Source organism: Mauremys mutica, chromosome 9 (assembly GCF_020497125.1).
Source record: "Mauremys mutica isolate MM-2020 ecotype Southern chromosome 9, ASM2049712v1, whole genome shotgun sequence".
Taxonomy (NCBI): domain Eukaryota; kingdom Metazoa; phylum Chordata; order Testudines; family Geoemydidae; genus Mauremys; species Mauremys mutica.
This window is the reverse complement of record NC_059080.1, coordinates 21,037,693-21,065,318: the sequence shown is the minus strand read 5'-3', so window position 1 is coordinate 21,065,318 and position 27,626 is coordinate 21,037,693. Positions and strand designations below refer to the sequence as shown.

Sequence of the window (27,626 nt, the reverse complement as noted above, 5' to 3'; positions counted from 1 at the left end):
TTCAAAATATAAAGGTTTAATAAACGTATTTACCAGTATATGTTATCCCCCCTTAAAACTATATAAATAAGTGCTTTAGACAAAAGTCCTCATTTTAAAAGAGCTGAGGCAACATCTAAATTGCAAGTATAGTTACCTTTACAGATTTTAAAAAACAATTTTTTTCAAGAAGCATAAGCAATTTCAACATCATTGTGCTGTGGTGGAATTGTTTTAGGAGAGTGGGAATGGGGATAGGATACATAAAAGATCTGTGAAAAAGGAAGCACTAGAACTAGCAGCAAGGTGGGGCTGCCTGGATGTTCAGCCCTTCATTTGAATGCAAATGTAATTATGAGGCAGGCAGTTACCCTGACGTCAGACTAGATCTTGGTAAACCATTACCACCAGCACCTGGTAAAAACAGTTGTTGATAATACAGGATGAAGTAGAAGATTCCAAGTATAATATCATTTATTAAGATCAGGAATACAATTTAAAAAAAAGAGTGAAAGAAAACAGGATGTCTTAACCAGGTTCTTTCACCAGTTGCAACCATCATGTATGTGAGTTATCTTTTGGATAAAGAAACCAGCATGTATCCAGGATCCGTAAGGTGCAACAACAACCTACCAGTGCAAAATTTTGTCTCGACTCCATCCTATTCAGATTACATGGGATATCATCATGTGCCAAGTATGGACAACCATGGACAGTCTTTGGGAGCCTGGGGATCTCACTATGGCACGCAAAGGGAAGACTGGAATACTTATGGCCCAGGACCCTCCAGCATAGTTACTGCTGCACAAATCAATGGCTCGTCTCCTGGGCAGATCTCCTACAGCTCTACTGATTACAATTCCCTGCATCCTGCTGGATCTGGAGTTTTACCTCCTGTAGATACAATTAACACAGAGCAAATCTCTCCCAACAGTCAAAGGCACAGCTCTTATGAATGGATGAGAAAAACGCAATCTACCAGCTCAGGTAAGTGATCTTTCAACCCTCTAAAACATCTTCTATTATCTTTCACTGGTCTCATTTATAAAGAGTCTTAATTGGATCTCATACATAGCTGGATTGCTCATTATATTTAATATAACACTTTATAACTACAGTTTGAACTAAATTCGTACTAGTTTCACTTTTCTCTTATAAATGTTTGATAATGTTGCTTGTGTGGAATGGCTGCTGGGTTCTACCTTAGATATGGCTGCATTTCACAAACTATTAAAGTGATCTTTGCACATACAGTCTGTAATGCACTTTAAGATCCTTTCAGATGAAAGGTATTGTAGACACAAAATAGTATTAATGTTACATGCAGGAAACAGTATTCATAACAAAAATTATTTATTTAAAAGAAAAACTATTAATAAGTTTTATGAGAAAGTGTTAAATGTACTTACTTTTAATAGTTATATTTGCAAAAATACTGTTACTATCTTGCTAGCTATTGAGCAATAAATGTTTTGAGATCTTCAGTTTGGCTTTATTCTTTCAACAATTCTTTAAAAGAGAATTCAGTTTAGGCCCCTCAAACTATGATGATTAAAACATTTTCGCTTGGTGTTAATATATTTTTTATTTCACTTACTGTATTTATCATTCGAGAAGATACATTCTCTGGCAAGCGATCAGCCTCAATTATGATTTTAATGACTGTATAAATTTTTTTGGAGACATGACAAGTCCCAATGAAAGGGAGAGCGTCTCATTTCAGTTTAGTTTTCTTTTTAGTTGTCTTTAAAAGTATCTCCTTGTTCAGCAAGATTTTGTTATGTGTTACAGTTAGACATTTAAAAACTTCCCTTGTTCAAACTGTCAGAGCTTGATGTGCTTGATTTTGTGACAAACTGCATGCCAGAAAAACCTTTCTGTGTAGATCAGCTGGATGTAGATTATGTGTAGCAAGGCCTGCCAGTTGCTAAATCTATTGTTAAGGTTAAAAATAGTAAGTGTGTGTTACACATCATCAAAGAAAATGGCCTAAGGAAAGAAGGGCAGTTACAACTGGAACCATCTTACAGGATAGATAAATTCAGTTACAGATGGCTACTAATCACTCAAGAATGAGATTAGTTTTGCAATTGCTTTTCAGCCAAAATGTCCATGTTTATATTTCATTTTATTAAAAAATAAAAAATAAAACTAAGCCAGTCTTCAGATATCACAGAGTGTCCATTTGGAGCCTGTACATGTCCATACGTACATGGTTCCTCAAAACCAGGCATATTAATAGGGCCTGGTTTTCCCCTTACATTCTCTTGTGCAAATCAAGAGTTCATTCATGTAAAACTGATGTAAGAGTTGGACAATGGGACAAAATTCATCCTTGATGTAATTCCACTGAACTCTAATTGGACTACTATGTTTAAGGAATAAAATAGATATAAAAAATCAGGAAGCCTAGTTTCATACAGTACTTAAAAGTTTACCAACATCGGAAGCCATTAATACGCCCAGACCTTGTAAAGACTTATACACAGGCTTAATTTAGTGCACTGAAGACCTAATTCAGCCAAGCATTTAAGCAGATGCGTAAGGCCATCTTTATTCAGCAAAGTACCTAACACATGCTTTGTGAACAGAAATGGATTGTTGAATTGAGGCCTGTGAATAGACTCAATTTAATGGACAGTTAAGCTGGTAAGTTTTTGCCTGATCGGGGCTTTAGTTTCCCAGGGCCCAATCTTTTGAGGTGTTGAGCACCTTCAACTCTCCCATTTGACTTCAATAGTTTGAGTTCACTCAGAACCCCACAGGATCAGGTCCAAAAATGTCTTAATCTTGTGAAAAATAAATTCCATTGGGAAAATAAAATATATCATGTGAGATGTATATAACACAGTCAAAGCAAGATTCCAAAGAGCTTGATTTAAAAAAAAAAAGAAAAAAAAAGAAAGAAAATATTGAGTGTAAAAGGTACTTAATGTTATTAGTGCCATACATGTCACTAGTAATAGTCCAAATATAAATGCAGTTTTAACAATTTGCTAAAATGTCTCTACATTAAAAAAAAAAATTAAACACAAAAGAGATAAAATTAAATGGGGATAATATATGCTAACTGTTCAATGCTTTCTCTAGAAGATATTGCAATAAGAATAACTTAAAACATTCTCTCTTCTATAGAATTAAAGAAATCAAAGATGGAAAAAAACTGTTGGGTCATCATATCCACCTCTACCAGCGTAGAACTGCTCCCTCATATGTACTAACTAGAGTTCTGTCCAGTCTAATTTTACATGACTCTAGGAATAAGATTTCTATCACTATTCTTCCAAGACTATTTCATTGTTAGGAAACTATATCTGAAATATATGGCCCTGATCCTACAAAGATTTCATATGTACTTAATTTTACTCATTGTGTATAGTCTGATATAGCTCAACTTTATTTAAGCATATGTAAGTCTTTGCATGATTTGGGCCAAAATGTATTAAATTAAATGCGGGAACTTTCCTAAATGCAGTGCTGAAGATAGCAGCAGAGATTACAAAAATAATGTCGAAGTCTTTTCTCATACGTAATGCATTAAATTTTGACAATATATTTTGTACAGTACAACAAAAATACTACATTTTGCTGGATAGATTTTAAATTCAGTTGCATCCAAAGCAAAACCATTAAAAGTGATAACTCACCAAACCAATTCTCAGGAAGAAAACGCTGTAATGAAAAAAGAACATTATGATTTGATACTTTCCCATATAATGGACTCTTTGAAATTTAATGATTTATAATTTTTTGTATAAACAATTACATATTATATAGTCCTCTAAAACTGTATTTTCAAATAAAATGCTAAATTCCATTCTTCAAAAGCTCCAGTGCAATTATGCTGGGTTTTTAAAAATAAGAAACACATTATGCAACAAGAATTTTTTAAAATGCAAATCGAATCAAGCTGGATGCCTTTCAAGACAGGGTGCCACAAGTAGAAAGGAACACATCCCTATTTCCCCAAGATTTGATCCTGTTCTCATTCGAGTCAAAAATAAAATCCCCATTGATTTTAATGGTGTAGGATCAAACCTTAAATCCCATTCATTTTTAAACCAATTCAAGTAATGGTATAAAATGAAACTCAGTATTTCCTTCTCTTGTATCATATTCTGCGAGGGGTGGAAGGGAAATGGAGGGAGGAAGGAAAATACATTTGTATAGAGGTCCAGAGAATGTATTTCAAACTGCCTAAGAAGTGCATGTGGAAATTGTAGGGGGAGCAATCTGGCAAACCACACTCACAAAGATATCAGCGTGGAGTTCAGTCGGACTATTAAGAGTAAAGATTATTCATGCATGGCTTGCAGAAACAGGCCTTGGACATGTTTTCTGTTGAGACATATTACACACATTTTATATACATGTGTGTGTTTAGATAGACCACGATATACAATTAGTTCAGATGTCATCATAATAAAAATCTGTTGGAAAATGAAACAGGAAAGCAGCCATGAGGAAAAGGGCCAGGTCCCAGTTCTAATGTTAATTTACTTCACTTTGTAATCTAGTTGTGACATCTATTTTTTCCCTGGGCTACATTGTCTTGGGTTTTGAGGCCTATCTGTCATATTGAGGCAACAGACCCTTTTAACACTTCTCTCTGCTTTGATATGCAGCCTTGTCTCTTCCTTCTCCCTCTTTTCTTCAGGAGTTATATTGCCGGAAAGGGTGATGATTTTCACAGCAAATAAAGAGGCCTTCTCCTAGCTTTATTGTCTTCAGAAGAAATGCTCTGTGAATTTTATGGCCAAGCGGAATGGGATAAACTGTTCCCTCTATGATACCCCCTCGAATCTTGGTTATATTTACTGATTATGGAAAAGCTAGAATAACCCTGTTGAAACTCTTGTTTTCACAAGTTAGATTAATGGCTTAAAATGTAATTGGAACATAATATTTAGACCACTCTTAACAGAGCACTCATCACTTAAGGCAAATATTTCAAAGCCAGGACTTTAGCCATCCTCAGAAAAGCAAAATATGGGTTGAAATACTCAACAAATAACATCACCAATAAATATGACTTTTAGTGATAGAAACATTTCCTATTTAAAGTAATATTGGGTTTAGGAAATTGCCCTAAATTGTGTAGCTTCAGACTTTAGATAAACCACCAGGTACAAATCAGCTGTGCTGTAGTCTACAAATTAAAAAGTCATGAGCAAAAGAAATATTCCTTCATTTAGTTCTGTCCCTTTCTTTTTTTCCTGAGATGAAAGAGAGTCTGACATTTGTTTAGGGCTTGTAAATTCCAAACCAATTGGCTGTGTTTCTGAATGTGAAAGAGGTTCTTGATAAGATCTTCTTGTAGCTCTTTTGTGTGGCGTGTGCTTCATCTTAACACCTCAATGGAGTTTAGGGAACCACTTTAAAGGAATCTTTGTCCTACAGTTTGTCCCCAAAAAAACTCACATCAAAAACAACTTGGGAAGATCAGAAGGATTTTACAAAAAAAAACAAAAAAAAACCACACACCAAACACACCACCCTTCCCAATCAACTTTGGAAAGTGCTAAAGAGAACAAATACAGTACAGAATGACCTCTCTGTATTAACTAATCTTACCAACAGAAAATGTTCAAATATGAAAGTTTATCTTCCAAACACCAAGTAATAGTCATGGTAATATTATTAATCCAGCATATTTATGAGCATCTTCTGTCTGATTTTGTTTTGGAATGGAGTGACATTGAGATCGTTTTTGTACACTAATGTTAGGGCCTGGTCCAGCACGTTATGATATGCCTTCAATTCCCAATAGCAATTGAAGGCACTCTGTACCCCATATATTAAGCCAAAGAGGCATTCTGTACGCTGCAAACCTGGGCCTTTATTTTGCAGGTAATTCTAATTAAATGTTATTGAATTGGTATTTGTATCCTAGAACTGAACAAGGTCATTGATAAACATTTTTACTATCTGTTTTTTAGTAGAACATTTCTTTAATTCTATGTTTGGAAGAGATGTGAAACTAGTATCTTTATTTCTTATGATACCTTGGTTGTACATCTCAACCAGACATGGAATTAGAGCATGTTTCTAAAAAAAACAAATGGTGGCTGAATTTTAGTGCTGGGGAAGTTACTCCTGTGATGTATATGTATGCATATGCACACACAAAGACCACAGGCTCAATGCACCTGGCAGTGAAACAGAGCAACCTCTGGGGTAGAAGATAGCAAACATCAACAATTTATACACTTACATCACATAATTTGTATAAAGTGCTTTAGGATCCTCTCAGAAGAAAGGTGGCATAGGATAGTTACTTTGAAAAACAATTTTGATTGCAGATTCTTTTACATGTATTAGTAACAAAAAGTAATTAGGGAAAATTATTAAGAAATGAATCCCTAGAGCAATAATGGAAGAGAAAGTATTAGTTGAAGCATAGATATAAGGAGATCTGGATTCTGCTTTATAGCTATGCTTTAGTCATACTGTGTGACTCTGGGTAAGTCACTTAACCTCTCTGCACCTCAGTTTCCAAATCTGTAACAGAGAAAATAATCCCATATGGGTAATATAAGGCTGAATTCATTAATGTCTATAAAATTCTTTGAGATCCTCAGATGGAAGATGCCATAGTCAAAGTATTAAAATACATGTGTTTCTTAAACAGGTAAAACAAGAACAAAAGAAAAGTACCGAGTTGTTTACACAGATCACCAGAGACTAGAATTAGAGAAGGAGTTTCATTGCAACAGATACATTACAATAAGGAGGAAGTCTGAGCTTGCAGCAAACCTGGGATTATCTGAGAGACAGGTAAACAGAGCAAATACAAGATTTTCTATATATTTCATATTTACAGGCCAGATCCTATTAACGGTAGTATCAGAGATAAGTCAATTAATTCAGTGCTGATGTTCTATAAGTATCATAGAACCAAGACACAGTTGATTGGTTGCAGCAATGTAGTTGCCATGGCTATAGGAGCTATAGAATATGCTAAATACAAATAAATAACAGCCAATTTAACATAAAAACCTGCAGTCATATGTATTTTCTCTGGTTACTATGTAGGCAAAGTTTGAATAACTGAACATAAGAAATTAACCTCAAACTACAGGCATGGAAAAGCACTCTTTCTTTCTTACACACCAGCTAACTACACATACATAGCTGGAATTTAAAAAAGACCCAGCTTAACATAACATAGTATTGTTTTAGTTCTGTCCGTAATAACTATGGCATTCTCCATTTTGCTTCATTCTTGCAGTCGCAACAAAATGGTGACCCAGAAGAGATCTACAGCATCACGCTCAGTTCAGCTATCAGCAGCCAGAATGAAAATGGAGAATGCAAATAGCAATAAATCATAATGTCTATGTATTTTTTGTTTTTGATTTATTAATATTATTTTCTATGGGCCACATCTGCCTTTGATCTATGTGAATACAGTGCCTGGACTGAGGGTCTTATATACCCCTGGATAGTCAGCAGTTTTTTCACCACTGCTTTACATTCCACAGGTAGCACACAGGTTACTTTAAACCAGAAGTTTTAGGGACAAATTCTTATCCCTATGCACAGCTCAGGGCCCCGATTCAGAAAAGAACTCAAGCCAGGGATGGCTCCAGGCACCAGCGCAGCAAGTGCGTGCCTGGGGTGGCAAGCCGGGGGGGTGGGATGGCGTGAGGGCGGTAGTCAGGGAGCCTTCAGCGGCGTTTCTGCAGGAGGTCCGCCAGTCCCGCAGTTTCGGCTGCAATTTGGTGGCGGGTACGCCGAAGGCATGGGACCAGCAGATCACCCGCAGAACCGCTGCCGAATCCGCGTGACTGGCGGACCTCCTGCAGAAACGCCGCCGAAGGCCGCTTGACTGCCATGCTTGGGGCGGCAAAAAACATAGAGCCTCCCCTGACTCAAGCACACACCTAAATGTATCTCTAACATTAAGCATATGATTAAATGCTGTCCTGAATATGAATGTTTCCCTGCAATGGGGCCAAAGTATGCAGACACTGTTCAGGGGAAATCTTTAGGGATTCAGGGTGGTGAATTCCCCCCAGAAATCACTAGATTGGATACAGCACCTGTGGAGCACTGTTCTGTGGTGTGTGGGAGATATAAACTAGAGTATGGGGTCCCAGAATCCCACCCCTCCTTGCACAACAGAAGTTTACCGGTTCTGCTGATGTCAGTAGGAGGAGACAGGATTTGGTAATATTGAAAAAACTATCACCTCTTCAATATTTTAGTGACGAGAGTGCCTCTTCCCTGCCCGGGCAGATCTAGAGATTTTTCTTTTTAGTCCTCTTCTGAGTAAACATATTCAGCTCTTTAGAATGGTCTCCTTCTTTAGTTGCCTCCTCTTCCTCCACATGCAGGCTAAGGCTAAGAGAAAACATGGAGTAGAATGAGATCACTACAGAAAAAAAAGGGGTAATGATGCATAGATGTTCAATTTTAAAACCAGGCGTTGGATTTTGAGGAATACACAGTGTAAACCAGCCTACCTACATTACACTAAGGAGATTTCTGAAGTAATCAGTGCCACTGCCTAGAACCAGCAATTAGTTCTCTATTATGTTCAGTTACTTTTCTCCTGTATAAAGGAGCCCTGTTTGTGAATGGCAAACTGTGCTTTTTATTAACGTGGCCTTTAATTTTATTGCTAGTAAACTTCTGACAAAATTTGTAATTATCTGCCAGCATTTCTAAAACACACATCACATACATATCTAAATGCTCCTTGTCTCTTTGATTCAGTTTCTTCATTTCTGTATATAATGGTGATAATGTAAGTGACTTCCTTTGTAAAGCATTTTGAGTTCTACCAATGAAAAACATTATATGAGTTGGTGTTATCAGCATCAATATCTATAAAGGAAGAGAAATGGTAGAATGCATAAGGAATGTCATGGAAAATATTGAAATTATTATAATGCCATTATATCAATGTTACATTCTGACATGCAATACAGTGTTCAGCTCTGGTCACCTGACCTATCTAAAGGAATGTAGCAAAAACAAAGGAGGCTCTGAAATGAATCAGTGGGGACATAAGAGCATTATTCAAGATAACAAATGATATGGTAAAGGTAGACTGGAGATTCCTATTTACCCCTTCTCATAATACAAGATTGTGGTGATACACAATTACATTGAAAGGCAGCAGATTTTAAACTGATAAAAGTAAAAAAATTTTATATGCATCAGACTGTGGAACTCACTGCCACTAGATATCACTGAAGTCAAGAGCAGAGCAAGATTAAAAAAAACATAAACGTCCACCATTATGTTAAATAGTTTTGGAGGTTTTTTTTAAGTGTGGAAGGTAATAATCTCTCATGCTTCAGGACATAAATCAACCTCTAATTAACAGAATAGGAAGAAACTTTTCTTATGGGCATATTCCATAATTGCACCTTCCTCAGAAACGTCTAGTACTGGCCACTGTCAGAGAAAAGATGAAGGAGTAGAGGGACCTCTGGTCTTTTCCAATAAGGTAATTCCTATGTTGCTGTAGTTCTAATTAAAACACAAAAATATTTATAACATGGGCAGACATGAGAAAGTAATAAAGTTTCTATTAGCTATAATATGTTTGCATAATAAACATAGCTTTTTCACTCCTTAAAGCTAATTTTTCCTTTTCTGTTGCTAATGTTATTGTACACCACTCTAACTACTTATAAGAATTAAACATACACTGTTTATAACATTTCAGGTGAAAATCTGGTTTCAGAATCGCCGAGCCAAGGAGAGGAAGATGATCAAGAAGAAAATCTCTCAGTTTGATGGCAGTGGGGGCTCAGTTCAGAGTGACTCAGGTTCAGTCAGCCCAGCTGAGATGTCTAACTCTCTATTCCCGCCACCACATGCAGTAAATGGATTACAGCCCATTGAGATACAGCAGGTCATAGTCTCAGAATGAACAGGAGAAAGTGAAAAGGATTCATCTTTTTTCTCCCCTTGAAATGTCAATTTTGTAAAGGACAATTCTCATTCAACTTGTTTCAGACTGCTAGCTGTCCTGCACAGGAACTAGGACTGTTTTCAAAATTTTATAATCATTGCAGCTATCTCAGGGAACCCTTGCTGCTAAAATTCATCACTCAGAAAACTTTGAGTAGGAGATAATTTTGCTTCAGATACTGACAGAGTGAAACAACTGAAAACTCAGGTGAAGGTAGTTCTAGTCTGTTTATATATTGTGGAAAAATTGTTGCTGAACTGATTATAATGGACTAATATACCAGGAAATGTATGATACTGGGTGTATTTGCGCATTACTTTTTAAAAATACAACTAGAGTAAATTGTAGCTGTTTACAAAATGTTCAGATTTAGACTATCAAATGCCACCTTTTGAAAAAAAAGACAATAAAAGAAATGTTTTAACACAAGAAATAATATTCTGTTCTACATAGGATTTTATTTTACATGCTCATAATCATAGTCTTTTAGCATCCATATATACAGTGTTATGTTATAATCTTGGCAACAACTGAATGGCAGTATAAACAATATTAAGGGCAATATAAACAATATATTGCATCTAGCTAAATAAAAAGTATCATCTTTGTCCTACAGAACTGTACACAGCACATTCAAGTTTTCTGAATACAACAGAATTTCAGATTTGTAGCATTATACAGCAAACCTGCCAAGAGCTGTTTAATGCTAAAAACGTTAGCAATTTGTCAGCTATACAGACTCACAGTATATACGAAGTGGTTCAAAAGATATAAACATTGTTCACTTTTCAGTGACTGTATATATTATTGTTTAAGAATGGGAAGGAAGTCTAACATTATCATGAAGTTGTTCAGTAATACTGTAACAAATTCTGTTTATCTAATGACATAAAAAGCTTACAGTCAAATATCTGCCTCCAGCTAGCAGCAGGCACTACCCACTTTTAAATAAAATGTGTGTGTTGGTCCATGGGCAGAAGGTAGCCCTTACAATTAATTTGGGATGACAGGTAGAATACCAGCAAAAGTGCCAGAGTACAGTGCGTAATCACTGGCAGCAGTCTAGCATTTACAAGCAACTCCATAACCTTACTGATATGGAAACAAAAATATTTTACTAAAGAACTATCATTCTGTTTCAGTCTTCAAACAGATAATTAGAAACAAGGACAAGAAAAAAGGGATACAAAGAGTGAGGAAAATATCAGCAGTTCTTCTCTGAAAGACTTTCACATGTCCCAAACACATTTATTACTTCAACAGGGTTGAATTATTTTTCTCAAAACTAAAGGATCAAATTCTCCCTTCACTACAGTCAAGCAGGATTAATAATAAATGTACCTGGGAGCAGACGACTGGTACATCATTTTTAATGCCAAGTAATGCTAACCAAATAAATGATTCTTTATCTGGTTTTAAAGTTAAATAACTGCTTGCTTTCACTGCTTTCCCGATTTATTTAAAGACGTCCCACCATAATTGCTATAAAATGGTTACCAAGATTCTAGCATAATATTCAATATTATTACTACTACTACTTTTTTATTTTTTTGGTAGAAGGAAATGTCTATGGTTAGATTTTACAGGCAGAAAATCTGTAACCTAATGAATCAATAACCCATTCTGAGTGATTTCTCCAAGTTACTTCCTAGAACAGTGCTTCTCAAAGCCGGCCCGCCGCTTGTTCAGGGAAAGCCCCTGGCGGTCCGGGCCGGTTTGTTTACCTGCCATGTCCGCAGGTTCGGCCGATCGCAGCTCCCACTGGCCGCGGTTTGCCGCTCCAGGCCAATGGGGGATGCGGGAAGGGCGGATGCGGCAGGTAAACAAACCGGCCCGGCTTGCCAGGGGCTTTCCCTGAACAAGTGGCAGCCCGACTTTGAGAAGCACTGTCCTAGAATATGCTATTCATTAAATTCCCAGAGTTTATTGCAAACAAACTTCAAACAATAAATCTTCTGTGTACATGTAGGACTCAATCATTGCAGCTTCCCTAAAGTGAGAACAAAGTCAGATTATTAATGGTGTATGGATAGTCAAAAAGTGTTCAATGGTATTATTGGAGGCCTATTAGTATGGACATTTTGGAGGACAGTTAATCATATCTATTAACACAAATATGTTTAAAGTAGTATGCCTTGGTTTATGCCAGAAGGAACATATCTGCCAACAGAAGACTCGGCCCACACATATGCTAATCTGCATTGTTCATTCAAAGAAGACATGTATACATCTATTCTGGTGAACGATTTGAGGGGATGGTTTCCTCAGTTTGACCAGTTTTCCTGCATATATTGTCCCTTTGTAGACATAAGGACCATGTGATGGCTGCCTAAAATATGGGATGAATGAAGGAGGCATAGAAAGTCATTCTCCCCACCCCAGCACTCCGATTCAGAAGGTAGCTGTAATGCTTTACAAATGCAAGAGGGAACATGTCTGGAGCAGGGCAACTGCCTTACTATACCAATTGCCCCCACACCAGCAAACATCAGGAGGTCAATTCTCACAGAAGGGCAGGCTACAGCTTTTCTGAAGGTCTCAATCACTGGCAAGCAAGCTCACCCTGACACCCCAGTGGTGTTACAATTATTCCTTCTCCTACTCTATGTAGGCTTAAATCCATTCAGCCACAGCTACTCAGACAGTTCACCTCCCCCTCCCCCACAAGTGCTCCTCTGGCCTTGAAGGCTTAATTGAGACATGTAACTTGTTAAATAGTGTGAGATTTTGCAAGTGGCTACAAGCACATGATGAAATGCGTATTTTTCTAGTACTTTAAGAAACTGCTGCCGTTCTTAGGCCATGTCTACTACAGGGAAGGGACTATAGAGGTGCTGTAGCCATGCCAGCACAATCCCACAGCGCAGATGCCATCTACAGCAATGGAGGGGGTTCGTCCATCACCACAAGAACACTACCTCCCTGAACTACAACAGCCAGGAGCATGCTTCAGTCAAACTAGCTGCTAGTCGCTCCGGGGTATGGATTTTTCACACTTCTGAGCACCATAGCTATGTCAACCTACATTTTAAGTGCAGATCGGGCTTTAGTGACTAATGTTATTCTGGCTAATTAATTGTAGGTATCAAGCAATGCTTGCTAAGTAATTAGCTTTTTATAACTTCTAGATTAACAGGGAAACGTTGAAAAAAATCCCATCAAAATGCTACTGTCTGTAGCACTCTAGAGATGGATTTTAAAAAATATAAATAAACAAGCAAATAATATTTTCTCTTCTGGTTCTCATCTAATGTATCAGTAGGAAGATTTTAGCTGAACTGTAAAAAGATTAACAAATAACAGTAAAATTTAGAACTGAAATAGCAGTTTATATTTTCAGAGCAGTGTATAAATGTTAACTCATCAATCCTCACCATACATGTGAGAAGTTGGCAAGTATTTTCCCATTTTACAGCTGAGGAAAATGGAACAAAGATTAACTGGTTTGCCCCAAAGCCACTCAGATAGTCTGTATAAGAGCTGGGATTCGAATTCAGGCATTCCTCGCTCCCAGGCCCATTCTATTGCCCTGCTGCCTTCAAATCAAGAAGCAGGAATGGCATGAAAAAAGTTTTTGGAAACATATTACAAATTATTCACCGAATGGATGCACACAGGAATTTTTGCTATCTAAACAGGCTCTCTTCCCAACAAGTTTATTGTACAAACTGAAATCAAACCTTCATCTAGCTATTTATCTGGTTCAAATCCAAGATCATTCATAATAGCTAACATGCTGCAGTCCCACACAAGCTGCAGTTTGCCCACTAGCCTTTCTGAGAGACCAGGCTGCCAGGAAGCAGGGGTGTTCACAAGGGATGGGGGCAAGCAGGAAAGCCCCCCCCTCCAATATTCATCTAAAAATATGTGTTTCTGCCCCAGCCCCCACCACCCCTCAGCTCCGGCGGCTGACCGTTGTTCACTGCCCCAGCCCCAGCCGCTGACCCAGCGCCCAGCCACTGCTCTAATGTGCCCCTCCAAAAGCAGTCAAATTTAAATTCCTGGGAACACCCCTGCCAGAAAGTGTCATGGTAGGAGAAAGGGAGCAACAGAACTGCTGAAAGCACAAGATTATACTTCAGAACAGCCATTGTTTATATAAGGATCTCCTCTAAAATGGGATTTGATTTTAGATGTGGATGTGCTAAGATGTGTAACAGGTGAAAGTCTGTGAATGGAACAGGAAGAGAATGGAGCATGTATTTAAACCCCAAGAGGACATTTTAAGTAGATTAATTTTTTTCTATGAAAAATATTGATGGAACAAAAAAAATAATTATTTGAAATTTTTCTATGATTTTTGTGCATTTTCATTAAAAAAAATAAAATGTTTTGGTTTCTGGCAAATAAAAACTGAAAATTTTCAACTGACCAAGCAGAATTTTTCAGTTAAATAAAAAAAGTTTTTTCTAATGAAAACCCCGAAAATCTAGTAAAAAATGGTCATTTACTGTGGAAATTCCCATTTTGACAAAATAGACAATTTCCATCAAAAATGTTTGTGACTGAAAATTTTCAACCAGCTCGGCTTTAAAGGACTTAAAAACATATTACTAAAGATTTTGGGCTTGAACATCCCAATCTGGCACTGGACTAGGGTGCCTCTAAGCCTACGTCATCTTTTCCACCAATTCTGGTCCCAGATCACAGTACAGTTTAGAACTGCTCTACACTGCAGCCTTTTGTACCTACCTGCCACAGGCTCTTACAGTAGGATAGAATAGCCCTGGCCACATCCTCTGCCTGCCACCCTCAACCAGTCCTCTATGTCAGAAACCAGGACAGGAGGTCAGCACAGAGCCATTACACACCAGCTCTATGGCAGCCCCTACAATGGGGCCCTGCAGGGCCATTGAAAGTCTTCATTATATCCCCTTAATGCTGCTGGAGCAGAGCAAAGTGGCTGCTTCATAAGGCACAATCTGGACATTAATATTTAATGTTTATGCCCATGACATCCCAGGGTGAGAATACAAAGTGAAGGATAAAAATAACATTTCCCAATATTTATCTTGTCTCCTTTGAAGACTTCTCCACTGATCTTAATTAGACTCTCCCTTAGCACGATAAGGCAATTTAAAAAATAGTACATCAAACATGATCTTTCTCACCCAGGGGTATAGTTTCCAAGCTCTCACACTTCTTGTCTTTTACACTTCATATAAATATAAAATGACTAGACTGCAAATCACTGTTTAAATACAGCTATTTGCTTGGTATTATTGGGCCGCAACCAGTGAAATCCTTTAAAACTATACAGATTATAAATAAAAACCTCTGCATCTCACACTTGCCAAATTCCAGCAGCCAGCAAATCCTATTTCTTTGAATCATCTTTATTCTTAGGTGGATGCTGCAGCTCAGCCAATGGTTTGCCAACAACTGCCTCTCTCAGGCCCACTTTCTATAAATACTTAATCAAGAACCAGTGTTTTTGCCATTGAATTAATATGAAAGGAATGTGCAATGAAGTACTCAACTATCTGGATTCATGAATACAATCCTAAATACTGATCTGTTAAAAAAAACCCACTATTTAAAAACAGACTAGTGATTGGAAAGAACCACATCTGAAAACTTCCCAACTTCTAGAGAAAAGTGCAGAATCCAAACCCAGACCTTGCCACTAACTGCTATGTGTAGAACAGGTCAAATCAAAGCCTTGGATCAGAATACTTTAGAATTTTTCAGGGTCAGATATGGAGCCTGATTTTGCAACTTGGACCCAACTCTGGATTATACACTAATGGTCATTACCGGGGAGCACAGAACAAGTTACTTCCTGGACTTAAACAGTTTTAAATGCCACAGAAAAGTAATTTAGTTCAGCCTCCATCCCTCTCACATCACCCATGCACTTGAATCCAGCAAATTGGCCTGTTCAAAGATGCCTAGTAATTTACATATGTTAACTAGTCCTGTAAAAAGAGCTTAGGGTATCTCAAAGAGATGTTGGATGTAGATAAGCGGGAATAAATTCCCATCAAACACAAAAACCAAGCAGTGAACACAGGACTCACATAAATGTAGGAATGGAAGGGACTTGAGGTCATCTCTCGTCCATCACGCCATACTGAGGCAGGATAAAGAAAGAAAAAGAGGTACACACAAGATTGCTAGTGGGACGCACTATGAAAAAGAGACCGACGATATCATGAAAATCAGCTGTATCTTTGTGTAATGTTCTCAGTCGATATAATATCTTTAATTTCCAGACAAAGAAATGCTGGGTAATATTAATGCATCCTTTTGGGGCTATTTCTAAAAAGATCACTTTAAGCCTCAGATATTTGACAGACAGCATCAAAATGGATGATTATTGGGAATTTGAATACTTCTAGGGGATGCCCTTTCAAAAAAGATAACTGAGGGGCAAATTTTGATCCCCTCACACATGTTTAGTAGCACCACTAGACCCATTAACTTCAATGGGAGTATTTGCAGATTAACCTCAGCAGAAGAATCATAATCTGTTCATGAATGATTATGAAAGAGAACAGTGTAATCTAGTGGCTGAGCAGATCTCTGATTCTGACACCAGCTTCTGCCAAAACTTTCAGCAAGTCACTTAGATCCAATCCACAAAGGTTCTTAGGTGCCTAAACCCCAGATTTAGGCACCTAAATCCCAGGCTCCACTGTGATCCACAGAATTCCTGCCAAATACTGAAGGTACCTAAACTCATCCAGCATCTATGTTTTCAGGGTAAAATGTCCCTAGGTGCCTATGTTTCTGCCTCTGGGCATACATACTGCTCCCTAACTCTAAACGCATTCAGTCATACCTGCCACCTAAACCCCAGAGCAAGCCACAAACTGGGGGGGAAATCGGTGTTTGCACATAGCTCAGATGCTGGACCTGATCCAGAAGGCATCCTGAGGCTGCCTCCTGGATCAGCTCCCATTAAATAGCTGGCTAAAGACAGAGAAGGTGGTGTTGCTGTTCACCTTGCAACTTTCTGCCCACTGATTAGATCACACATTTGTGATATGGGAGACCCAGGTTCAATTCTCACACCCCCCCTCCACACACACCTGTATGGGAGAAAAGAATTTAACAGGTGAAAATCATAGAAATGTAGGGCTAGAAGGGACCTCAAGAGATCACCTAGTCTAGACACCTGCCCTGAGGCAGGACCAAGTAAACCTAGACCATCCCTAACAGGTGTTTGTCTAACCTATTCTTGAAAACTTACAATGATGGAGATTCCACAACCTCCTTTAGCAGCCTTTTCCTGAACGTAAATACCCTTATAGTTTTCCCCATATCTACCCAAAATCTCCCTTGCTGTAGATTAAGCCCATTACTTCTTGTCCTATCTTCGGGGGGCATGGAGAACAATTGATCACCATCCTCTTTATAACAGCCCTTACATTTCAAGACTGTTATCAGATCCCCCCTCAGTCTTTTTTTTTTTTTTCAAGACTAACATGGCCAGTTTTTTTAACCTTTCCTCAGAGGTCAGGTTTCATAAACCTTTTATCATTTTTGTAGCTAGCCTCTCGACTTTGTCCAAATCTTTCCTAAAGTGTGGCACCCAGAACTGGACACAATACTCCGGATGAGGCTTCACCAGTGAATAGAGCATGACAATTACCTCCCATGTCTTACATATAACACTCCTCTTAATTCACCTCAAAATCACATTAGCCTTTTGAGCAATTGCATGACACTGCTGGCTCATAGTCAATTTGTGACTCACTATAACCTTTTTGGCAGTGCTACTGCCTAGCTAATTATTCCCCATGTTGTAGTTGTATATTTGACCTTTCCTTCCTAAGTGTAGTACTTTGCACATGTCTATATTGACTTTCATCTTGTTGACTAAACACCATTTCTCCAATTTTTCAAGGCCGTTTTGAATTTTAATCTTGTCCTCCAAAGTGCTTGCAACCCCTCCTGCAAATTTTATAAGCATACTCTCCACTCCATTATCTAAGTCATTAATAAAAATATTGAATACTAACAGACCCAAGGCAGAGCCCTTCAGAACCCCACTAGATATATTCTCCTAGTTTGATAGCAAACCATTGATAACTACTATTTGAGTATAGCTTTTCAACCAGTTAAACACCCACCTTAGAGTAATTTCATCTCCCTAGTTTGCTTATGAGAATGTCATGTGGGACTGTATCAAAAGCCCTACTAAAATGAAGATACATCACATCTACACCTTCCCCCACATCCAGTAGGCCAGAAGGAAAGTAGATTGGCTTGGCATTTGTTCTTAACAAATCCATGTGGGCTATTATTTACCTCCCAATGGCTAGCTTAAGTGCATGACCTAAGTTCCTTTGTCGATCCAGGCCTAAAATTCTAAAGAGACTAGCTGGCCCTTGCCACCTCCAAAGCTGTGCAAGCAGATGCACATGCTGCACTAGGAACATCTGGTATTTGCTAGAGTAGTTGTAGCAATGGAGATAGGGGAGAGAGCCCAGTAAGGCACTCCCCACAACTTACTGTGAGGTGGGGGAGAGAGAGAGAACCTGGGCCACTCTTCCCATGTAAACTCCAAAGATTTAACACGTTGCCCCAGCAGATCATTCCTCGTAGTGGGATAACAGCCTTTTCTGACTACCAACTAATGTAGTTAGTCCTGCAATTCAAGTGGCAGCAATGAGCACTGAAATTTCAGAGTTCAACCCTGCTGAGGATGCATGATGTGGAGATTGTTACAACTGTACATAACAGAATTTGTTTGCATCTTTTCCCTTTTTAAAAAAAAATGTAGAAAATTAGATTAAAAAACCAACACTAAAAGGAAGTTATTTAGGTTGCAAAATCAAGCGCTTCAAAGTTAGGAAATGCCAGAATATAATGATCACATGCTATTTTTCTCAGAGGACCCCTGTGTCAAGCTGTCCTGCAATAACTCAAGAACATGAGTACCAGCCTCAGGGCAGACTGTTAAGAGCCAGGGCACAAACCCCAGATTGGCTGTGAGTTCTATACTTAGATTTCACCAACCAAGTATTACGTGTAAACTCCTCAGGCATTATAACAGCCTAACTGTGGAAGTACTCTGATCTATCTTGTCAACTAGGCAAGCTTACCTTTGTGATATCAGATAGATGGTCTCTTGCACCACAGATCACAGCAACATTCAAGGTACTTCCAGTCCCAAAGGACCAGTTACTTACCCCAAGTCAACTGCACCTTTGATCTCACACCAAAGACAACTCTTGTAGACAATCCTATAATAAACTATCTAAAGATTTATTTTAAATGAAATAAGAGAGTTATTTACAAAGTTAAAGCAGGTAAACATATAAAATTAATAGAAGCTTCTATAATAAGTGAGCTCTAGATGTCCTTTAGGGCTAACCCAAGCTACACACTGTATATCTTATGCCTAGAAAACCTTGTCCTCAAGAATCGAAGTGCCATAGAGATACAGTTCCTCCTTGTTAGGCCTTTTTATTTTTTTCCACTTCTGTTTCAAATTGCAACCTCAGCTGGTGGGAGGAATTCACATACATTTCTCCTCTTCATGGGCAGGTGAAGGGGGGAATGTCAAAGTCTTTTGTTCTCTGTTGTTCCACAATAGCTCATTTGGTGTCGGTGGGCCTTCTTTGTCAGGCAGGTCATAACACCTTCTGCAGGAGACTAGTATTTCACACATACTAAAGCTTCTCTCCTGTCGGGTGATTTACAGTTACAGACGCTTATAATACAAATGCTCAAATATTATCTTGCAATATAGAGATGTTATAACTAAGATTAATGCATGCAGCAACTCACAAGCATTCAATGAAGTCTAAACACTAAGCACATTTTTGTAACTCTAACACCTATTTTAACAATACAGTACTAACACACAAGTGAACCAGACTGGTTCCAGCTATGTATTTGTCAGTATTCAGTTGAGGCAGGGGGACCCTGGCATAAGCTGCCACATGGTTTACCAGCATCACAACCTGCCTCATTCAGTGCACAGGATGGATGCACAAGGGAACAGGGCAACTGTAAATCTGACATTTCCTAATTTTCAAGTCCTTGACTTTGCAACCAAAATAACTTATTTTAACAGTTTTTGTACGTTATTATTATTATTGTTAGAGTAACTCAAGTAAGGCAGTTAAAACATCCAGGTTGTTTTTGTTTTTGTTTTGGTCTTATATTTGCAGAGATTACAATGAATGTTGTCGTAATCATGGATAAAGTTAGAACATTTCAAATAGCAGCATGTATGAATTTCCGGTGATTCACTATGCTCATGTTTTTCCAGGGGAAGAGGAGGAAATTATGCAGTGCTCAGGAAAGATACCAGCTTGTCCCACATTCTAACAGAGTACTCCCAGCAACTGTAGGTGGGGGTTTAACAATCCAATTCCCATTCAGAATAAAGTGGTTAAAATCCTAGACAGCAATTTGAAAATTTACCCTTAGGTCTTCACCTATTGGCCTTATAATACAGTTCTCTGTATTGTAAACAGCTGCCACTTTAAACTTTTATTCCACAGACACAAAAATTACTCTCCCCTAACTATACCGTACCTGAGAAAGTGTATGAAAGTAGTAGAGGAATGTACACATTTGAATAATCTATAGATTACATTTTCCTAATAGTCTTGTTCAGTTCACTACTAATTAAGGCCATTGTGCTGAGAAAAATAAACCTGTACCTATTTTACTAGGTAATCAGTAGGTATTTTTATGCTCTGCCATAAACTAAACTGTAAAGAGGAAATACGTTCACAACCTGTCCATCAAGATGAAATAAATAAAAAAAAAGTCGTTCAGCATTTCCCCATTTTATAAACCCACCACAACATCAACTCCTCTTTCACAGAGCTACTTACTCCTTCATATAACAATTGAGCTAACTTCTGAATGCCTTTGCCTGCCACCCTCAATACTCCTAACTATACCATACTACCAGGTACTATGCACCCCAGATTCATTGTAGTACCTGTAAATTAATCTCCACTATTAATAATAACCCAAGGCCCTGGGATGGGATAGTGAATACCAGGTCAGAGAGCTCTCCCTCCTGTATTGGGTTTGGGTTCTTTTTGTAATTTTTAATGAGGGAGGGTTTTTAGGGAAAAGAAAACATTCAGATTTATTCCTGAGGAGTGAGCTGTGTAGCACACGGATCTATACCTTGGTGTAAAGGTCTCTGCGAATGGAACTTCTGAAGTGGAGAAATTCTTTTAAGATATAATCTAGTCTCTCTTTTTTTTTTTTTTTACTGTAACAGGAAAACCCAATATGACCTCCTGTGTAAATATACTATCTTCCCAGCCCCCAGCAAACCTCAAGTCTGTTTCTCACTTGCTGCCCTTTCCCTTTGTGAGGTGTGATTTGCAATTCCTGTTTACAGCAGCTTCTAACACCACATTATGTCAGGCATTAAAGACCATGGCCCAGATCCTCAAAGGTATTTAGGCACCTTTGAGGATATGGGCCCATACTCCCAGGGAGCTAATTTGGTTTGTTTTCAGCAAAAGGATAGGGAAGCATAGCTGGGCTGAATGAAAGGCACCAGTGAAAAAAACAGGATGTAGTTTCTCATTGATAAATGATGGCTGTGGCTTTAACTGTGTGGCCTGATGAGATAGGTAGACACCATAAAAACTCACAGGCTCTCATTCTCATGAGACTCATACTGTGTGAGAGAACTTCTAGAGAGCTGACAGAATAGCTATGGTGGTAGCATGACTCTTGGCTATGACTAAGGTCAAGAAATCATCTGGGCCTCTTTTTCCCTCTTAATTAAGCCATCCTTGTTTGAAAAATGTTAAATCTGGACTCTATTATTAACCAGTGCACCCAACACATTGCCATGGTGCCCCAAGCCTTTTCAATCTCACCAGAGTTTATCACAAAAGGGATTAAAGAAGTAACACTACAAAACAGATCTCCCTCTACTTTCTGTTCTTGTATTCAGATCCATTCATTCATTTTCCCTTTTAATCAAAGTTTGCAGAAGATGATAGGGGATACCCAGATCTAGATGCCTTCCTGATACTGCTCAGATTACCTGCTATTTTCCTGAAGAAGAGTTTGGTGTAAATTTGTCTCTATCATGCACAGAAAAGGTAAAAAGATATTACTTTGTCTTTCTAGTATCCTGGGACCAACACGGCAACAACAACACTGCATTTTCCAAAAAGGCTGTTTTAAAGTTTAAAAGTTAACAAAATAGTTTGCTGCACCGTGAGGCATACCCAGCTCCAATGATCCCTTGCAGCCCCCTCAGCAAAGAGATCACCCAGCTTACAATGGCTCATCTATCAAACTTAAAATGTGTACTGAGTCTAAAGATACACTTCTATTACTTCAGCATTATCTACCTATATGAAGATGTACAATCACCCTATGGGATAAGAGTGAACTGTGAGCCATTGGACTTGTTCGTTATCTATGACATGTAAGATCTGGTTGTGTGTGAATGATGCTGAATGATGATTGTGTGCTGAGGCTTTTTGGGAGCATAGTTTTAAAAAATACAAATCATGAAAAAATAATTCAGAAGAGGGGTCCTTCTAGAGTTAATGCTAATAGGCATCAAGAAAAGTGAGAACTATAATGCAATATTAATTCGAAGACAGGAAGCTCCAGTATTTCTCTACATAATCATCATTCAAACATATATTTGTTGTTCTAAGAAGAACCAGAAAATAATTCATCCACCCCAACTTTCCTCTCAATTTCAATAGCTTCAAAGACAGAGGTGGGCAAACTATAGCCCAGGGGCCGCACCTGGTCCTCCAGATGTTTTAATCCGGCCCTTGAGCTCCCACCGGGGAGCAGGGACGGGGGCTTGCCCTGCTCCAGTGCTCCAGCCAGGGAGTGGGATCCAGGGCTTGCCCTGCTCCATGAGGCTCCTGGAAGCAGTGGCATGTCCCCTCTCTGGCTCCTACGCGTGGGGCAGCCAGGGGGCTCTGCACACTGCACACTGCCCCAAGCGCTGCCCCCGCAGCTCCCACTGGCCGGAAACCATGGTCAATGGGAGCTGCAGGGGCAGCACCTATGGATGGTGCAGCACACAGAGCTGCCTAGCCTTACCCCCACGTAGGAGCTGGATGGGGACATGCCGCTTTCTGGGAGCTGCTTGAGGTAAGCACCGCCTGGAGCCTGCACCCCTGATCCCCTCCTGTGCCCCAACCCCCTCCACCAGCCCTGATCCCCCCTCCTGCCCTCAAACCCCTCCGTCCCAGCCCAGAGCACCCTCTTGCACCCCCAACCTCTCATCCTAGCCCCACCCCACAGCCCTCACCCACTGCCGCACCCCCAATTTCGTGAGCATTCATGGCCCGCCATACAATTTCCATACCCAGATGTGGCCCTTGAGCCAAAAAGTTTGCCCACCCCTGTTCTAAGACCATGTTAGCACAACACTTCCCAGGTTCTTTTAACAAACTTGTGCAATAATTTCTTGACTGTGCTCAATACAATCCTTTCTTTTAATCTGAATCCTCACCTGTCCGGAATTGTGGTTTCAAAAGGTTGTAGATGGCAATCCCTTGTCCCTGCAAAATGAGAGTGTTAATTTGGACACAGATTGTTAGAAGCCCCATCCACCCACACTACATAAATATTCTGACATAGTAGTTTTCATAGAATCATAGGACTTGAAGAGACCTCGAGAGGTCATCTAGTCCAGTCCCCTGCACTCATGGCAGGACTAAGTATTATCTTCTAGACCATCCCTGATAGATGTTTGTCTAACCTGCTCTTAAAAATCTCCAATGATGGAGATTCCACAACCTCCCTAGGTAATTTATTCCAGTGCTTAACCACCCTGACAGTTATAAAGTTTTTCCTAATGTCCAACCTAAACCTCCTTTGCTTCAATTTAAGCCCATTGCTTCAATTTAAGCCCATTGCTTCTTGTCCTATCCTCAGAAGTTAAGAACAATTTTTCTCCCTCCTTCCTTTTATGTACTTGAAAACTGTAAACTGTTATGTCCACTCTCAGTCTTCTCTTTTCTAAACAAACCCAGTTTTTTCAATCTTCCCTCATAGGTCATGTTTCCTAGATCTTTAATCATTTTGTTGCTGTTCTCTGGATTTTCTCCAATTTGTCCACATCTTTCCTGAAATGTAGTGCCCAGAACTGGATACAATCCTAACAAGTTTTCACACAAGTCATTACAAACCCATACTGCAAAGGTAATAGGAGCTAGCTACTTTTCCCATGAAGCCACAATTGTTGTACAGTCCTTTCAACACTTCTACCTGCAACTGAATGCTAATTAGACATCTTCTAAATATCTGTCGTGTGCATTAGTATGAAGAGTGCTGGCTGTTGCTCTGACACTTAGTTTTATTAGAGACACAAGATGGGTGAGGCAATCTCTTTTACTAGACCAAACTCACTAATTTAATTAATTAGCATTCTGCAGGTATTGAGGCTGGAAATTGCTAGTACATAAGTGCTCTGGTTCTAAACTGTTCCACTGATTGACTTGAAACACCTCCAAGAGGGAATTTTTCTGCTGCTGAGCAATGGCTCACACACAAACTTGGATTTCAGAATCTGTTGTTTTTTTTCCTGAGAGTCATGTTGGCCAAGAGGATAGCAGGGTTATGCCCCCTGCATTTATATTTTAAATAACACCATGAAGCCTATAGCTTCAAGGACAGTCCACCAGAACTGCCAGAGCCGAGGAAAGTCTAACATAAAGGCTAAAACTTATAGTATTGTTGCATTACACCTGTCTAGGCCATGTACTGCATTATAAAGATTTTATATGCTATGACTAATAGACAGTTATATCCTTTGGGTCAGTTACCACCACCAAAAATAGCCATAAGTTATTTATCTTACCCCATTGTAATATAATACTATAACTAGGCTTGGAAGGGTTAGATTTTTATTGGTAAATGTTAATAAAGGTTGATTTCACAGTACACATACAAACCACCAAAAATATTTCCATCAATACTAATTGAAATTTACACGTAAGTAAAGTAAGAAAAATGCTGCTTAACAAATTGACGTATACTGTTAACGATCCATTATTTGCATGTGACAAGAAAAAGCTTACCCAGGTGTCTAACTTACCAAACAATCCAGAACATAAGCTTTCATTTCTTTTAAAAATCTATAATTATAGAACACTTTCTTCCTGGGTTATGAAGAAAATTTTCCAAATGTGAATCCAGGGGTGGCTCTATGTTTTTTGCCGCCCTAAGCATGGCAGGCAGGTGGCTTTTGGTGGCACACCTGCAGGCTGTCTGCTGGTCACACGGATTCAGTGGCGAGCCTGCGGGAGATCCGCCGGTGCCGTGCCATCGGCGTCCCCGCCACCGAAGCCGCAAGACTGGTGGACCTCCCGCAGGTGCACTGCCAAAAGCTGCCTGCCTGCCGCCCTCACAGCAACCGGCAGGCTGCCCACCACGGCTTGCCGCCCAAGGCACGCGCTTGCTGCGCTGGTCCCTGAAGCCGCCCGTGTGAATCATTAGAGAGCCGTTTTCCCAAGTCTGCAAACAGACTGCTCTGTATCTCCACTGCTGATAGTTTGGTCAAGCAGCAGAAACTGACAAGACTTTAGCCAATATCACCTTGCTATTCAGAACCCTATGGGTAGCAGTGAAAAAATCCAGAAGCATGCTGGTTCCACCTTGCTGCTACTTTGGAAAACCATGAAGAGTAGCAAAGGCAGGTAATGGAACTATTCACCATGGAAAACACCCCCAAACACAAACAAAAGGAGGCTAAGGGTGCAGACCCATTCCCCCTCTTCCCAGAAATGGAGGTGAAAGAAGTGGAAAATGAGCTACTTCCTTCCAGCACCTTCAAATATGACTTTTGTTAACCAGGCGAAGATGGGGATTGAAGACAGCACTCTGGTAGGAATCTAAGGGCTTGTCTACACTACCGCGCAGGGTCGATCTAAGGTATGCAACTTCAGTTATGTGAATAGCACAGCTGAAGTCGACGTACTTAGATCTACTTACCGCAGTGTCTTCACTGCAGATAAGTGTCTTCACTGCAGTAAGTCAACAGCTGACACTCTCCCATCAACTCTGCTTGCGCTCCTCCTCCGTGGAGTACTGGAGTCAACGGAAGAGCTCTCAGCAGTTGATTTATTGCGTCTATACTGGATCACTGCCCGCCGATCCAGCAGGTAGTGTAGACAAGCCCTAATATTCTCCTTGCCAGTACTTCGAGCAAAAGTGGGACTTCACCATGGCATTACTTTTGGATCTCCCTGGCAAGGGTTCCCTTTTTCATCACCTCTGATTAATAGTAAATGTCCAGTAAACTCTTCGGCATTAGTGGCTTAGTGAACTGCATGCTACAATACATTTGGCTGTCTAATACAGACCTGCTGGAATGTTCATTGTAAGGCACCTTCAGAATGCAGTATGCCAACTATTGTATGCCATACTCCCCAGTGTTGTTATGGTTTGGGACTTTGGCTAAATAGTACTCAGAGTAGTAGAAATGTTAACAAATCAGTGGCCCTCCTTGCAGGAGTTATTTCACGTGTGGCTACTCTCTACTTTTGCTACTCCTGGACTCTTTCCTATGGGGCTCTAATTCCTTGTCAGCCCTCCCTTCCCCTCTGCTCACCCTCCAAGCTACTCCAATAGATTCTCTGTTTACCCCAGTGCTGCTCCAAACTTCAGTTTCTATCCTTTGGATAACCACATAGCCTCCAGCCCCTTAACAATCACCACCATTTCCCCTTCCCATCCTCCTCACATTGGCTATCTAGCAAGTTTCTTGTCTAAAACTCTTCAGTCTGGATGAACAGGGGTAGAAAGTACAGATGCAGTGGGCCAAGAATGCAAGAGCTCTCTAATTAAATGAGCTGCTTTCATTAAATAGACAAGTCACTGACAGAAAAAGGTAGGAGTAAAAGATAAATCACCAAAAACTGCAATGCTGACAAACCAGAGGATGGTAGCAGAGGATGCCACTGGATCCCTGGCATGGAGGTGCCAGTTATCTGTTCAAAGTTAATATTATTCATCCAGGACCTAAAGAAATAGTGCATTGACTCCTGATTGCTAAGCTTTGGTGCTGTAGAAAGTCCTTGAGTAGACATGCACTGAAATGCTTACAAAAACATGCAGTAACACAGGCAGCGTGACCTAATGAACCAGAACTCAGTTGACCTGGGCTTTATTCCTAGCTCTGCCACCCGCCTGCTGAGTGACCTTGGGCAAGTCATTTCACCTCTCCGTGCCTCAGTTTCCCCATCTGTAAAACAGGGCTACTCTCCTCTGTAAAGCCTACACACGCGCTGGCTATCACTGGCATTGCAAGGGGCGCACACGCCTGCCACGGCAGGAGGCGTTTCTAAGCCCCGGCGCTTCCTTCCTAACGGAGCTGCTGCGGCTCAGAACCGTGGGGTGCCGCGCTGGGCCTCTGCCCCGGGGCGCGGGTCGGGGCTCCCCGCCAGAGGCCGAGGTGTGGGGGGGGCGCTGCTGTCTGAGGCATGAGGTACTGGCTAAGGCGGGACGGCCGGGCTGAGCTCGCGGGGCTGCTGTGCGCCCGACCCGCCTGTCCTAGGGCGCCTCCAGTTGGCCACGGGGGGCCCCCAGCCTGCCCCCCCTTCACACACAGGCGGAGGGACCTTGGCTGCCATGACCTGACGGGCCCTGGGCGGCGGCTGCCCCCACCACCCCGCTTTGCCGAGACCCGGGAGAGGAGGGACGCAGGACTAGGAACTAGCCCATCAGGCAGCGCATGCGCACGCCGCGGCTCCCCGCTCACCCTGCACTAGCGGCCGGAGCCCCGCCCACCTGGGGG

General features: G+C 40.2%; 1 protein-coding gene and 1 long non-coding RNA gene across 2 annotated transcripts in view; one reads left to right on the top strand and one right to left on the bottom strand.

The window, feature by feature from the left end:
• LOC123378036 overlaps nucleotides 1-27,484 on the bottom strand; it is a 32,901-nt gene extending 5,417 nt beyond the window's left edge. The window contains exons 1-4 of the long non-coding RNA XR_006582430.1: nucleotides 26,743-27,484; nucleotides 23,340-23,388; nucleotides 8,174-8,325; nucleotides 3,627-3,651 (exon numbers count right to left, since the gene is read on the bottom strand). This is a non-coding gene — a long non-coding RNA (uncharacterized LOC123378036). The remainder of the gene's footprint in view (nucleotides 1-3,626; nucleotides 3,652-8,173; nucleotides 8,326-23,339; nucleotides 23,389-26,742) is intronic.
• On the top strand, nucleotides 209-9,869 carry CDX4 (caudal type homeobox 4). Its single transcript, XM_045031492.1, has 3 exons — nucleotides 209-966; nucleotides 6,611-6,756; nucleotides 9,662-9,869. The coding sequence occupies exons 1-3, from the start codon at nucleotides 540-542 to the stop codon at nucleotides 9,866-9,868; spliced, it is 780 nt and encodes a 259-aa protein (XP_044887427.1). The 5' UTR covers nucleotides 209-539; the 3' UTR covers nucleotide 9,869.
• Nucleotides 27,485-27,626: the final 142 nt, after the last annotated feature.